At 42.6% G+C, this 14,356-nt stretch overlaps 2 protein-coding genes across 8 annotated transcripts in view; both read right to left on the reverse strand.

The window, feature by feature from the left end:
• The window catches only part of Gad2 (glutamate decarboxylase 2), a 72,138-nt gene extending 71,134 nt beyond the window's left edge, over nt 1-1,004 (reverse strand). The window contains exon 1 of the mRNA XM_005320247.4: nt 196-1,004. Within this exon, the coding sequence (XP_005320304.1) occupies nt 196-271 (76 nt within the window). The 5' untranslated portion in view covers nt 272-1,004. The remainder of the gene's footprint in view (nt 1-195) is intronic.
• A 3,687-nt stretch (nt 1,005-4,691) lies between these two features.
• Myo3a (myosin IIIA) overlaps nt 4,692-14,356 on the reverse strand; it is a 235,689-nt gene continuing 226,024 nt past the window's right edge. For all 7 annotated transcript variants that reach the window (XM_078023283.1, XM_078023284.1, XM_078023280.1 and 4 more), the window contains one exon: nt 4,692-5,434. In XM_078023283.1, the coding sequence (XP_077879409.1) occupies nt 5,272-5,434 (163 nt within the window). In that variant the 3' untranslated portion in view covers nt 4,692-5,271. The remainder of the gene's footprint in view (nt 5,435-14,356) is intronic.

Consider the following 14,356-nt stretch of genomic DNA (forward strand, 5'->3'; position numbering starts at 1 on the left):
GGGATTCTTTGGTCATCTTCCAAGGGAGAAAAGGGCTGTGAGGGTCTTGGGTTCTCGGGCGGACCAGGACTTTACAGAGAGCATTCTAAGAAGTTTCCTGTTGCAGGTGGTAAAACCTCCTTCGTCTTCTCAGGAGCCCTGCAAAACGCCGGGCCACCTACAAAGCTTGCCAGCTGCAGATCCCCACTCTCCTACCTGTACCGGGGTTCTCAGGATCCCCGGAGCCATCTTCAGACCCGAAGGACCAAAAGCTGGAGCCCGGAGATGCCATCCGCGCTGCGAGACTGGAGCAGGTCTTGAGTGCAGGCTGCGGGGCGAGCAGCCTTAGGCTCGGTCCTGCGCGCGCGTGCTTGCGAGTGTGTGGCGGGAGGAGGGCACTGCGCGGGGACTGGTGCGGACGCGCGACGAGGGTGGGTGTCACACAGGGACAGGAAACGTGCGTGTCTGCGTGTGGGCGCGTGTGTTAGAGTTGGGACTTAGGGATGTGGTAACGCCGTGGAAGCCGCAGAGGTTAAATGGGGAAGGGGTCCGAAGGCTCCTCACATACTGGGTATTAAAAAGCGCAAAGCGCCAGAGAGATTTTCAAGGACAGGGAGCCTAGAGGGGATGGATGAGGAGGCGAAGGAGGGAAAAATGGGAGAGAGATAGGGAGCTGAATCCTTACGGTGTGAGGCAGACAGTACACTTAAGCTGGAGACAGAATGGGGCGTGCACGCGCGCCCCAGAAGAGCCAGCGTCTTGTGATGATAGCTGCCCACTGCTGCCCAGGCGCGCTGTCCAGGGTCCTACTGCGATCGACCGTGCGCTAGCCTTAGAGCGGGGCGGACCTGGGAGAATGTATTGTTTGAGGTCTGGCTCTGGCTTCTGGGAAGGAAACCTGGTTCCCTGGCCCTCTCCCTCCAAGCGGGTGAGGAGGTCGCTGCGACCTCAAGAGCTCTAGCCGTCAGGCCATAATCAGGCGCAATTCAGAAGCTGGGAAGGGTATAATGAGGGAAGGGCGTCTAAGCGCAGAAGGGCTCATTTCAGCTCCTAAGTAGAACCTAATGCGTGCCTACTGAGCCGTGCTGGCCCTGGAGCATGCCATTCCTGCGCAGCCAAGCGCTGGACCCACCGTCCAGGTTTTGAGTGACGGCTGGGGAGAAAGACTGCTGATTGAGGCAATTAAAATCCACGCTGGAGTCTATCACTGAGGACCTCGGGCTGGGGAAAAAAATAAATAAAACGAACGGAAACCTCTTGGAAGGGTGTGGGGAGAGCAACCAGAGCCTGCTGGATTGAAGGTTGATGGGGGATGGGATCCAGTCGTTTGATGACCTTGGTCTACAAGGTTTAAAAGGGCCAGCTGCTTACCTGTGACTGGAATTTGTATGTGCGTGGGAAGGGTGCACATTGCTTAGTTTCCAACTAAGCAATTTGGGCTTTCGAAATCCAAGAGGAAAAGAAGGTATTACCTGCTTGGCCCTTCGTTTTAGGGGGCCTCAAAACAATGACCCCCTCCCCCTGCCCCAATCTTCAAGTTAGGGGGATACCAGGGAGAACAAGATTGGCTGCCTCTGAGGCTTGGGGGGAAAGAATCCTTTTCTAATAAATGTAAGAGTCTTTTCTTGTCTGATGATTTTCTTTATCTAAAAATGGTTAAACAGGGTAGGTGCTCCAAAGATTTGATTCCAGCAGACTTCCCCTTGCCTTCTTTTGGCAATGGAAAGTGGATATCAACTTTTACAACTGGCAGCTCCGAGGGGATGGGGGGGGAGAAAGAGGAAGAGGGAGAGGGAGAGGAGAGAGAGAGAGAGAGAGAGAGAGAGAGAGAGAGAGAGAGAGAGAGAGAGAGAGAGAGAGAGAGAGAGAGAGGAAGAGGGAGAGGGAGAGGGAGAGGGAGAAATATGAATATATGGCTCTGGCGGGAAGGAGATGTGTTCAGCCTCTCCTGGTGTCTGCGTTCCCTGAGTCCTCTTGGATCTCAGGTCATTTCCATTGTGTTCACAAGCATTTTTTCTCTGTCTTTAGAACCAGTCACCAAAGCTGTTGCCAAAAGCAGAGACCCTTGGATCCTCAGTCTTTGCTACCATCCCTGGATCCTCCTTTAGGAGAGGCGTCTTGGGGCTCGCGATGGCCACATACAGGCCCAAATTTTGTTTCCCTGGGTATGCTACACTCTGGTCAATTCTTTTCACTAAGCTTTGTGTTCTTTCCACGTGTCTAATCCAGCTGATCCTGGAGGAAACATAGGATCCACACTGTGGCTGTGGGACCCAGGGATGGGAGTAAGGGCGGTCACTCTCTGGGTCCTGACCAAGGGGTGGAGCTGAGCTGGCTGTATTAAGAAGCCAGGAGTAGGCGGCTGCCAGAGTGCAGCAACCTTGAACCTAGATCTCAGCTCCGCCCATTTCAGGAGCTCCGGTTTCCGAAGCTCCGCTTATCAAAGGTTACAAGGACCAGGAAGCAGAGACTTCTTGGTCCGGTCGTCTGGGCTGCAGGAAGGTCTGCTCCGCAGTTCTCTCTCGCGCCTCTCAAATACGAATCGACGAACCTAGTTCTTTGTTTAAATCCACACTAAGTCCTGCACATAGTTCTCTCCAAGCCAGCAGGATTGGGTTGCAGAACTTTTCTACTATGGATGAGTGGTTGGAAATTTTAAAAAAGGTTCTTAAGAAAACAAGCGTTTAATGCGCGCGCGTGCACACAAAAAAACCCCCAGGAAAGAAACGGATATTTTAAAAGATGAAGGCAGAAATCTCAACATCCGAATTTAACTGATTTTTTTTCTAAACAATGACTTAAAATTGCTACTGTTTAAGCGCCATCAAATCCAGCCCCCAAGTACTCTGCATCTGCTGGTGGTATTTAACATTTTTAAAATTTTACTTAAATCCCCTACTTCAGATGCAGACAGGAATCTGGTTCGTCCTTCCTTAACGCCATCTCTCCTTAGACAGCAATTTGCTTTGTAAAGAATTTCATTTCGCAGAAAAGCCCATTGCTCCCTCTCTTCGGCTCCGGGTTGGCGATAACAAAAGAGTGAAGGGAGGTAATAATTACAGTCATTAGTTCACAAAGGAGGCAGCCACCGACTGGTTAGAGAAGGCGGGCCAGCGCTGGGGAAAAGCTTTGGAAAGGAAGGCCTTTCCGAATAGGGGGACAGACCCAAAGCTCCGAGGGAAGTCCGCCGGGCACGGTTTACTTGCTGTGACCTATTTCTTGTCCGTAGTTTACCCAGAGGTCGCGTCGTAGCCCGGGCCAAAGAAAAACTATCTGGTACAAGTTTTCCCTTGTGTCCTTTTTTCAGTGCTTAAATGTGGAGGGACAGAGGAAGGAGGAGGGATGCTTTAAAAAAAAAAAAAAGGGAGAAAGAAAAAGGAAACAAATACATTGCAACATTTCACCAAAGCATTGGCCATTCTCCTTTCCAGTCTCACTTAAAAAACAAAAACAAAACAAAACAAAACAAAAAACCCTGTGGGGAAGGGCGAGGGGAGAAGTAGGGAATTTAGGGATAATAGCTGATGCCTCCCTATCCAGCAAACGAAGAGCTGATTCCAGGGCTCTCTGATCTGCAGGGGACACCTGGGAAGCTTGGATTGAAGAATGGGCCTAGCGAAGAGCTCAGTCCTCTCGAACGCACGTACCTGCAGAGGGTCTCCTGGTGGTGGATGAAGGCCGGAGTAGATGGGGCCGGGCCACCTCAAGGTAGACCCTTGAGCCTACCCCTATAACCAGCTACATGCCCTGCTGCGCTGGTTTTGTTGGTGCTAGGACCAGGTCCCATAGCTTCGTGGGTCCACACAACCAGGGGTGACTCTTGGGTCCCAAGCCCTAGTGTGGTCACAGCGCTAACCCAGGAAAGAAGCAGGGCCTACAGAGCATTTCAACTGGAGGTTTGTTCCAGTTCCAGCTGGAGATTTCCCTGGGGCTGGACTTCCATAAAATGGAGAGGGTGCACAAGTCCAATCTCTGGGGGAGCTTTCGGAGCTAACTCTCTGGTGAGACTATTACAACCCGTGGAGAAGTGGCGCTACAAATATTATCACACCCCACCGACGCCCTGTCACTTGCCAACTCCCAGTATTTTCCCAGTCTTCTGGCTGGGGCCCCAGGGTACAGGAGCTGAGGATACTCCTGGAAAGGACGAGTCACAGCCAGAACACTTCTTCTGATTCAGTGGTTCAAGGAATCACTTCGCCATCCCACCTCTCCCTTTTTCCGGTGGAGACCTGAAGCATGTCTTTTCTAGAAAGTCTTAACCCTGTTTTTGAATTAACTTGCAGTCAACTGCTGAATGCAGACCTCTGCCCATTCACTACTTTCCCCCCTCATGTTAAGTACACTCAAATTCGGAGCGGTGGAGATTGCCCCAAATCTCAGAGTAGGTGAACTTAAAGCCTGACAGTTCCCTTCACTGGTAGGGCTGGAATTGTTCTAGGCAAGACCAAAGGAAGCCACACTGATTAGGAAAGCAGCACGTTTGTGTGTGGTGTGTTGGGGGTCTGGAGTTTTGTTTGGAGGCCGTGTTTTCATGACAAATTCGGGGGCATTAATTTAGATTGTGTGGGTTTGAGGTGGTTGGGGAGGGCGTTTGCTAATGGCGACTGGGGGCACCTCAGCTCTTGTCTCTGGGAGCTGCCACCAGCAAATCTGTACAGCAGAAGCGGGGACCCCAAAGTGAACTTGATGAGCCTGCTCTGCAAACCACGGATTTTTCAAGGCGCTTCCTTTATTCAGCAATCTTAGTGACCACGAGAAAGGAAAGCTCAGTTTGAGATGAAATTCACCTTCCTTGCTCCCACCCGGGCTTTGTTCTGGAAGACTCATCCCACCTGAAACTGTCCAGTAGGCCTGAGACGGTTGTTTGCAATAAAGGAAAAAAAAAAAAAAACAAAAAACAAAAAAACTTTGATGTCACCCAAAATGAGAGAGGGGCTCATGTCAGCTCAGATGCAGCTGGATTCACAGAAAGAGTCTCAAACAAATGAACAGATACATTAGGGAGATAGGGACAGGGCTGCTCCAACTCAAGGGCTCTGGAGAGGGGAGTGCGGGGTCCCGGGAGGGTCTTTAGGGTGCAGAGCCTGGGGCTTCCCGAGGGCTCCTCCTTCTGGGCACGCAAGGCTGGCCCCAGCATTTGAGGAGCACGCACAGCGGGAAGCCCCTACCAAGGTCAAGCACTGGGCTTCATTGCCTGGAGGTGCCAGCGCCCCAGATTTTCCCGCTTTGGTCCCTGTGGTCCCTCAGGCTTGAGCACTTTCTGGCCGCGGTGGCCTCTCAATAGCTGCGCTACAACTGCTCTACCAGGCGCCGGCGCTGGGAGGTTTTGCGCAGGAGCCTCCGGTAGTCATAGGGGCTGGCTGCTAGCCCGGTCTCCTCCGGCTCTTCTTCCAGCTCCTCCTCCGAACTCTCCGAACTCTCCGAACTCTCCGCACTCTCCGCTGGCCAGCATCTGCGAGCGAGATCCAGGAGTGTCAGCGGCGCCATCCAGCGCAGTGCCTCCCGACCAATCCCTAATTAGGCAGTTCCTCTTCCTGGCACTTCCCACCAACCCCGTGCCTTTAAGAAAGACACCATCTGAATGTCTGGCTAGGAGCTGGGGTTGTGGCTCAGCGGTAGAGTGCTTGCCCAGCACGTGTGAGGCCCTGGGTTCCTTCCAAATAACTAAATAATATAAAATAAAATAAAAGTATTCTGTCCAACTACAACTAAAAAAATATATATATATATATATAAATTTCTGGCTAATGGTAAATGTATCTATCATAATTCTCTCAGCAGGTTTTCAAAATGGAATCCAGTGACTTTATGTTTGGATGAGAGCTACACAAAGCATCAGAAGGCATGATCAAAAAGACAAATTTCTTTGGGGATAAAAATAATTCACAACCAATAAGCCACATATTTATTTTAGTACTTTGATTTTTTAGTCGTAGTTGGACACAACATCTTTATTTTATTTATTTTTACATGGTGCTTAGGATCCAACCCAGGGCCTCACAAGTGTTAGGCCAGTGTTCTACCGCTGAGCCATTACCCTAGCCCCCAGGACTTTGATTTTTAATACACTTTGGTCAAACGGGAAACCTCAGGATGCCTAATCAGGTACTCACATTTTGAGTTGTAAAACTGCCTTAATATTTTTCAAAATACTCCTCTAAATCTGACCATTCTGTTAGTTACACAGGATCTCTCTGCCCTGTTAGTCTTTCAGTTTTAATATTTTCAGTGGGGCTGTCTAGCCAGCTTTCCTGGATCACTGCTGGGAAACTGCCAATGTTTTTCTTTAGATTCTGCAGTTTGCCTGGGGAAGTGGGGTGCTCTCAAAGATGCTACTACACAGATTCATTCATTCAGCACCTACCAAGTGCTGGGCAACTGCTGTAGGTGATGGGTGAACAAAAGTCCCCATTTTCATGGAGTTTTAAATCTAAGGTGGTAGAGGAGCATGGAAAATTTAAAAATATCAGGTGATAGAGGTGCTATATAGAAAAACAAAGCAGGGTAAAGGGGAGTGTGAGGGTTATGCTATAATATCATTTATGTCATAGATGAGGGTCTCTATTAAGATGACATTTGAAGAGAGGCCTGCAGTTAAAAGAGTGACCAAGTCTTGCAGATGTCTTGCAGAAGGGCAGTTATTCTGGGAGGATAGAGCAACCAATGGAAAAGTCCCAGGACTTCAGTGTACATATTGTGTTCAAGGAACAGTAAGGAGGTCACTGTGGCTTGAATGGAATAAACAAAGGGAAGAATAGAAAGAGATGAGTAAAGGAATGAGGATAAAATATGGCAGATAACTTAGGGCTTCAAGACCATAACAAGGACTTGGATTTAACTTAAGAGTGAAAAGAAATATTAAGAGGTTCAGAGTAGAGGAATGACTTAAGAAGAATCTGGCTGCCAGAATGGAAGTAGGTAGGCATGTTAAAAGACTCTGCAGCAGTTCAAGTAAAACTGACAATGGTTTGGACTAGACTTATAGAGGAAGAGGTGAGAATGGGCTAGATTCTGTCATACTTGCAAGGTAGAACCGAGAGTTTGCTGATGGTCTGGGATATGAAAGATAGAAATCACAAATGTCCCCAAGACTTCTGGCTTTAACAATGGGAGGATGGAGTTATTTAGTAAGATGGGGAAGACTGCAGAGAGCATTTTGGGGTGGGGATAAGGATTTTAGTTTTGGTTATTCTAAGTTTGAGATATTTATTAGACATTCAAGAGGAGAGACTGAGTAGGCAATTGGATGTATGAATCCTGGTGTAGGCCAGAGACTCCCGTTCAGGAATTTCAAGTATATAGATGATATTTACATCATGAGAGGGTGTGTTGATACACACACACTCACTTTCACATACACACACATGCACACACATACACATACATTATCTGGAACATTTCACTATTTCAAGTTGAGGACTGGTCAGCAAAAGAGAATAAAGACAAGCAGAAAGTGAGGCAAGAGACAAACCAAAGGAAGTATTGTCTTGGAGGTCAATGAAGAAAATGTTTAAAGACAAACTGAGAAATCACAGTGTTAAACAATGCTATGGGGGAGGGATAAGGATTGGGAATAGATCACGGTTTATGGCAAAATGGAGGTCATTGGTGACTTTGGCAGGAGCAGTTTCAGTAGAAACCTGAGTTAGAGGCTCAAGAGAAAATGGAAAGGAAAGATATGGAGGAGGCAATATCTTTTGCATATTACTCTTTTACTATAATAAAGAGCAGAAAAATAGGTAGTCTTAAAGGAACATTAAGGGTGTTTTTTTGGGGGGGGGTTCTGATTGCATCATGCTCATAAATGGCCAGAAATGATTTTATCAAAAGAACCCACAACCAAGATGCAGCAGAGAGGGAAACAACTGCCATACAATATTCTTGAGTGGGTGGAAGGACTTGGATGGAGTGCACAATGGTAAGGTGTGGCTTTAGCTGAGGGAAGTACATGCTTAAGTGGCAAGAAGGCTAGTAGATTGGTGGTGGAAGCTTGTGCCTATACTCTGCTACTGCTTTCTTTCTTTTTTTAAAATTATTTTTTTATTTATGACAGTGGAATGCATTATAATTCTCATTACACATATAGAGCACACTTTTTCATATCTCTGGTTGTATATAAAGTATATTCACTCTAATTCATGTCTTTATACGTGTACTTTGGATAATAATGACCATCACACTCCACCAACATTTATAACCCCATGCTCCCTCCCTTCCCCTCCAACCCCTCTGCCCTATCTAGAGTTATCTATTCCTCCTATACCCCTCTCCCTATCCCATTATGAATCAACCTCCTTATATCAGAAAAAACATTTGATATTTGTTTTTTGGGGATCGGCTAACTTCACTTGGCATTATCTTCTCTAACTCCATCCATTTACCTGCAAAAGGCATGATTTTATTCTCTTTTATTAGTAATATTCCATTGTGTATAAATGCCACATTTTTTAATCCATTCATCTATAATGAAGAACATCTAGGTTGGTTCCACAGTTTAGCTATTGTGAATTGTGCTGCTATAAACATTGATGTGGCTGTGTCCCTGTAGTATGCTATTTTTAAGTCCACAAAATTACAATTATCTTATATTAGACAAAGTTGCCAAAAATATGCATTGGAGAAAAGATAGCCTCTTCAACAAATGGTGCTGGGAAAACTGGAAATCCATATGCAACATAATGAAATTAAAACCCTATCTCTCACCAACTACAAAACTCAACTCAAAATGGATCAAGGACCTAGGACTAAAACCAGAGACCCTGCATCTAATAGAAGAAAAAATAGGCCCTAATCTCTATCATGTTGGATAAGGTCCCAACTTCCTTAATAAGACTCCTGTGGTGCAAGAATTGAAATCAAGAATCAATAAATGGGATGGACTCAAACTAAAAAGTTTCTTCTCAGCAAAAGAAAAAATATGTGAGGTGAATAGACAGCCTACACCTTGGGAGCAAATCTTTAACCCTCACACATTAGATAGAGCACTAATCTCTAGGGTTTATACAGAACTCAAAAAATTAAATATAAAAAAAATAACCCAATCAATAAATGGGCCAAGCACCTGAACAGATACTTCTCAGAAGATGATATATAATCAATCAGCAAATATATGAAAAAATGTTCATCACGGCTAGCAATTAAAGAAATGCAAATCAAAACCACTCTAAGATTTCATCTCACTCCAGTCAGAATGGCAGTTATTATGAAGGGAAACAATAATAAGTGTTGACAAGGATGTGGGGGGAAAGGTACATTCATACATTGCTGGTGGGACTGCAAATTGGTGCAGCCAATATGGAAAGCAGTATGGAGATTTCTTGGAAAATTGGGAATGGAACCACCATTTGACCCAGTTATCCCTCTGCTACTGCTTTCTAGATAAAAAAAGGAAAGAAGTTTGTCAGCTGCGAGTGGAAAATTATGAGGACAGAGGAAAGAGAAGCAAATCTTATCAAGTGGACTGGGGAGGGGGAATAATGGACTGAGGCCATACATTTTAAGTGAGAATAGATTTAGCTTATCTCTAACCATGTTAAGCTACATATGGATGCAGGTACAGATTGGCAGAAAGTGAGTTTACCCAGCATGAACCTGCCAATAGGGTTTTCCAGCTGAATATAATTGAGGTAGAATGAGGGAGGGTCACTGAAGGTACATACAAATAGTTGAAAAGAATGATAAAAGAAGAGGGCTAGAACATTGCCTGCTCGTGGAACATGTCATGTATTTTCTGAATAAGGAATCATAAGAAGAACAAACTTTTGGCAAGATCTTTCAGGGCATTTTGAGCTCAGTGGATACTTGACAGGAGAGGTCTTTTGTCTTATAATGGGTATCATAGTTTTATAATAGGTGTCATGGAGCATTCTCCTTTGAGTTACTGACTTGAATTCTCCTATACCAGTATTCAAAAAATGAGTAGTAACCATTTGCCAGATACATTACACACATTATCTCAAATTCTAAGAATGGAAATGCAAGGTCTTAGATCCTTCCTATCCTCAATCTGCTGATGAGAAAACAGATTCTAGATGACAGAACTAGTAAGGAGTTTTGAATGAGGATCCAGCCTAGATTTATAGGGCCCAAATATGCTTCTTACACTGTATCCCTTGACCTCTTTTCTGGCCATATTCCTTTCATAATTCTCTTACCCTCAACTGATATACTCTTGTTCCATCTTACTTTTAAGTTCTTCCATTTTCTCCATATCTCTTTTTCATAATTAAAATCTGCATATATCCTTAATAAGCCACATCCTTTCAATGCTGCTCAACAGAAACCCCACTGGATTCCATTTTGGGAGGACATAAGAAATGGTCACCACTAATTACCTGCCATCAACTTTTATTTAGAATTCATGAAAATTTATTGAAAGAGAAATCAAGAAAACAATTTCAATTATAATAGCTGCAAAAAATAAAACTCTTGAATTTAACCAAGGAGGCAAAATATTTGTGCACTGAAAAGTATAAGACATGAAGGAAATTGAAGAAGGTGCAAATAAATGAGAATATATATCCCATTTTCATGGATTACAAGGATTAATAATGTTGAAAATGTCTATAACACTCCATGAGCTACAAATCAAAGCAATCCCTAATCTAAATTCCAACTTTTTTTTAATAGAATAGGAAAAACAATTCCAAATGATTTGCATGGAGCCACAAAAGATCCTGTACAGTCAAAACAATCATGATCAATAAGAACAAAGCTGGAGGCATCATACCACCAAATTTCAAGACCTACTCCAAAGCTATAGCAATACAAACCAATGAAAAAAGACACACAGAACAATGTAACAGAATAGAGGGCTCAGAAATAAACCCATACCTTTATAGTAGTTTGATTTTTGAAAAAAGATGCCGAGAAAACATTAAGTAAAGGAGTTTCTTCAATAAGCAGTATTGGGAAAACTGTATATTCACAGGCACAAGAATGATACTAAACTATTATCTCATGCCATATAGAAAATTGAATTAAAAATTTAAACATTAAGACCTGAAACTGTAAATCTACTAGAAGAAAACATAGAGGGAAAGCTCCATGATGTGGTCTGGGCAATGATACTTTGGATCTGACACCCAGAGCACAGGCCACAGGAGCAAAACTAGACAAATGGGATCATATCTAATTTAAAAATTTCTGTGGAGCAAAGGAAACAACTAAAATAGTGAAGGTATAACCGGTGAAATGGGAGTTAATATTTGTGAACCATACATAAAACAAGGGGTTAACATTCAAAATATATGTGGAACTCAAACAACTCCACAGCAAGGAAATAAATAACCCCATTAAAAAATGGGTAAAGGGCTTCAGTAGACATTTCTCAAAAGAAGACATACAAATGGTCAATAGGTATGTGAAAAAAAAAAGAGAAGAAACACAACATCATTAATCATCAAACTTCAATGAGATATGCCCTCACACTTGTAAAGATGGCTGTTTTCAAAAAGTCAAAAGATACAAAGTGTTAAGCTGGGTGTTATGACACATGCCTATAATCCCAGAAGCTTGGGAAACTGAGGCAGGGGGACTGCATGTGCAAGACCAGCCTGAGCAACTTAATGAGACCCTGTATCAAAAAAGAAAAAAAAATGATAGCAATTGTTGGTGAAGACATAGAAAAAAGGAAACTCCAGCACACTGTTGGTGAGAATGTCAATTAGTACACCTTTATGAAAAGTAGTCTGGAGGGTCGTCAAAAAATAAAAAAAAAAGGTACCTAACAAATTATCCCCAAACTCCCCTATTAGGTATATATGCAAAAGAAATGAGGGAAGTACCTTGAAGGCAGATCTGCATTTCCATGCTCAGGGAAGCACTATTCACAATAACCGAGATACTGAATCTATCTAAGTGTTACCAGAGGACGAATGATTAAAAAAAATGTATTTTCTATACTCAATGGAATACTACTCAGTCATAAAAGAAGGAAATTCTGTTATTTGTGACAATGTAGATAAATTTGGAGGACATTATGCTAAGTCAAATAAGCCAAGACCGGAAAGATAAGTAACATGTGATCTTGCTTGTATGTGAAATCTAAAACAATCAAGCTTACAGAATCAGAGAATAGAATGGTGGTTTCTAGGGCAGGGGCAGGGGAGAGGACTGGGGACATGCTGATCACAGGATGCAAAATCTTAGCATGAGTAAGTTTAGTAGATCTATTTTACAACATGGTGACTATAGTTAATAACAATATATGGTATATTTGAAAACTGCCAAAAAAGTAAATTTTAAGTGTTCTCATCACAAAAGAGATGGTGTGTATGTTAATTAGCTTCATTTAGCCACCTATAAAGTATATATATACATTTTTATACATCATGTTCTATACCACAAATGTATATAATTTTTATTCATCAATTAAAAAACCCATAAGTTTGTCTATTCCTCCCATGCTCCCTCTCCCTACTCTACTATGAATCAACCTCCTTATATCAAAGAAAACATTCAGCATTTGGTTTTTTTTGGTATTGGCTAACTTCACTTAGCATTATTTTCTCTAACTCCATTATTTTCTCTAACTCCATTTACCCACAAATACCATGATTTTATTCTCTTTTATCGATGAGTAATATCCCATTATGTATCTATGCCACATTTTTTTATCCATTCATCTACTGAAGGGCATCTAGGTTGGTTCCACAATTTAGCTATTGTGAATTGTGCTGCTATAAACATGGATGTGGCTGTGTCCCTGTAATATGCTGTTTTTAAGTCATTTGGGTACAGACCGAGGAGAGGGATAGCTGGGTCAAATGGTGATTCCATTCCCGATTTTCCAAGAAACCTCCATACTGCTTTCCATATTGGCTACACCAATTTGCAGTCCCACCAGCAATGTATGAGTGGCAAGGGGGCATGGGGTAATTAATAACAGTTGAATGTGATGATCATTATTGTCCAAAGTACATGTATGAAGACATGAATTGGTGTGAATATACTATGTATACAACCAGAGATATGAAAAATTGTGCTCTACATGTGTAATAAGAATTATAATGCATTCCACGGTTATATATAAAAATAAATAAATAAATAAATAAAAAAGTTTAAAAAATGAGACATCCAATTTATCATTGCAATGGACACCATATTCCTGGGCTTACTCACATCTTCCTGAGTGATGTCAGAACTTGGTGTGTGTGGCTGTATTCACACACACCAAGACATTCTTTTTGCAATAACATCATCCAACATATAGTTTAGTCTCAAGTCCAGTTGCCCCCAAATGTCTTTTAGAGCCACTTTAAAAAATGTTTTTTTTCCCCCTATTTTAAAACTAGAATCTTATCAAGGTTTACTCACTGCATTTGGCTGTGTTGTGTCTATAATCTTTAGTTTCAAAAATTCCTTTCTTGGAATTCCCTTCTTGGTCAGCTTTGCTTATTTTTATTTTTATTTTTTTGTAGTGCTGGGATTGAAATCAGGGCCTTACATATGCTAGGTAATTGCTCTATGAATGTGTCATATCCCTACCTCCCACTCTGTGATATCAGTATACTTCCCCTCAACCACCAAGTGCCTTGGATGTAAGGACCATTCCTTATGCATCCTTGTATTCACCTCTTCCTAAATGCCCAACACAGTGCTTTGCATAAAGTAGCAATACTGAATAGCAGTTAAAGTCATTGAATCTAAAACTGGAGAGTCCTGCATTCAAAATTTCAGGCTCCATCACTTACTATATAGGTGACTATTTGCAGTCTCTAAGTTTGCAGATTTAGCCTCTTTATCTATAAAATGGGGCAATAATACTTACTGTTTCCCTATCTTGCTGTGAGGATTAAATGAGATAACAGCATAGAGCTAGAACAAATTAAGCATTCAACCAATGCTAGCTGCTGGCATTGTTATTGTAGTGATTACTAAATACACATCCATAAACATAATTTGATAACAGGCAACATTTCAGGGACATAATACTTTTATAGCAGATGTGTTTCTGTCATTGGGGGAAGAGGAAAAATATTCTGGAGAGAGGGAAGAGTTGGCTGTTAAAATGTGAAGAAGGTAGTCAGTGAAAAACATTGGAGCACAGTGTAAAAACCTTGAACTTTATTTCACTCACTATATATGCGACCTGGAATGAGTCATTTAATCTTTTTGGCACTTGAATTCTGAGGTTAGACTAGCACATCTATAAGCTCCAACATGTTATAGTTCTTGATTTCAAAATGGGAAGAATAAAATCTTTTTGGAGATAAGGAGTAAAAATGATAGTTCAGGTAGATTCTGGAAAAGCAAATAAATAATAGCCACCATGAATGGAACACCTTTCCTATGCTGCATATTGTGTTAAGAGATTCATCATTTCATTTAATCTCTGCAACAATGTAGTAAGGCAGTTATTAGCAAATCCTTT

The sequence above is a fragment of the Ictidomys tridecemlineatus genome, chromosome 10, assembly GCF_052094955.1.
Source record: "Ictidomys tridecemlineatus isolate mIctTri1 chromosome 10, mIctTri1.hap1, whole genome shotgun sequence".
In the NCBI taxonomy this organism is placed as follows: domain Eukaryota; kingdom Metazoa; phylum Chordata; class Mammalia; order Rodentia; family Sciuridae; genus Ictidomys; species Ictidomys tridecemlineatus.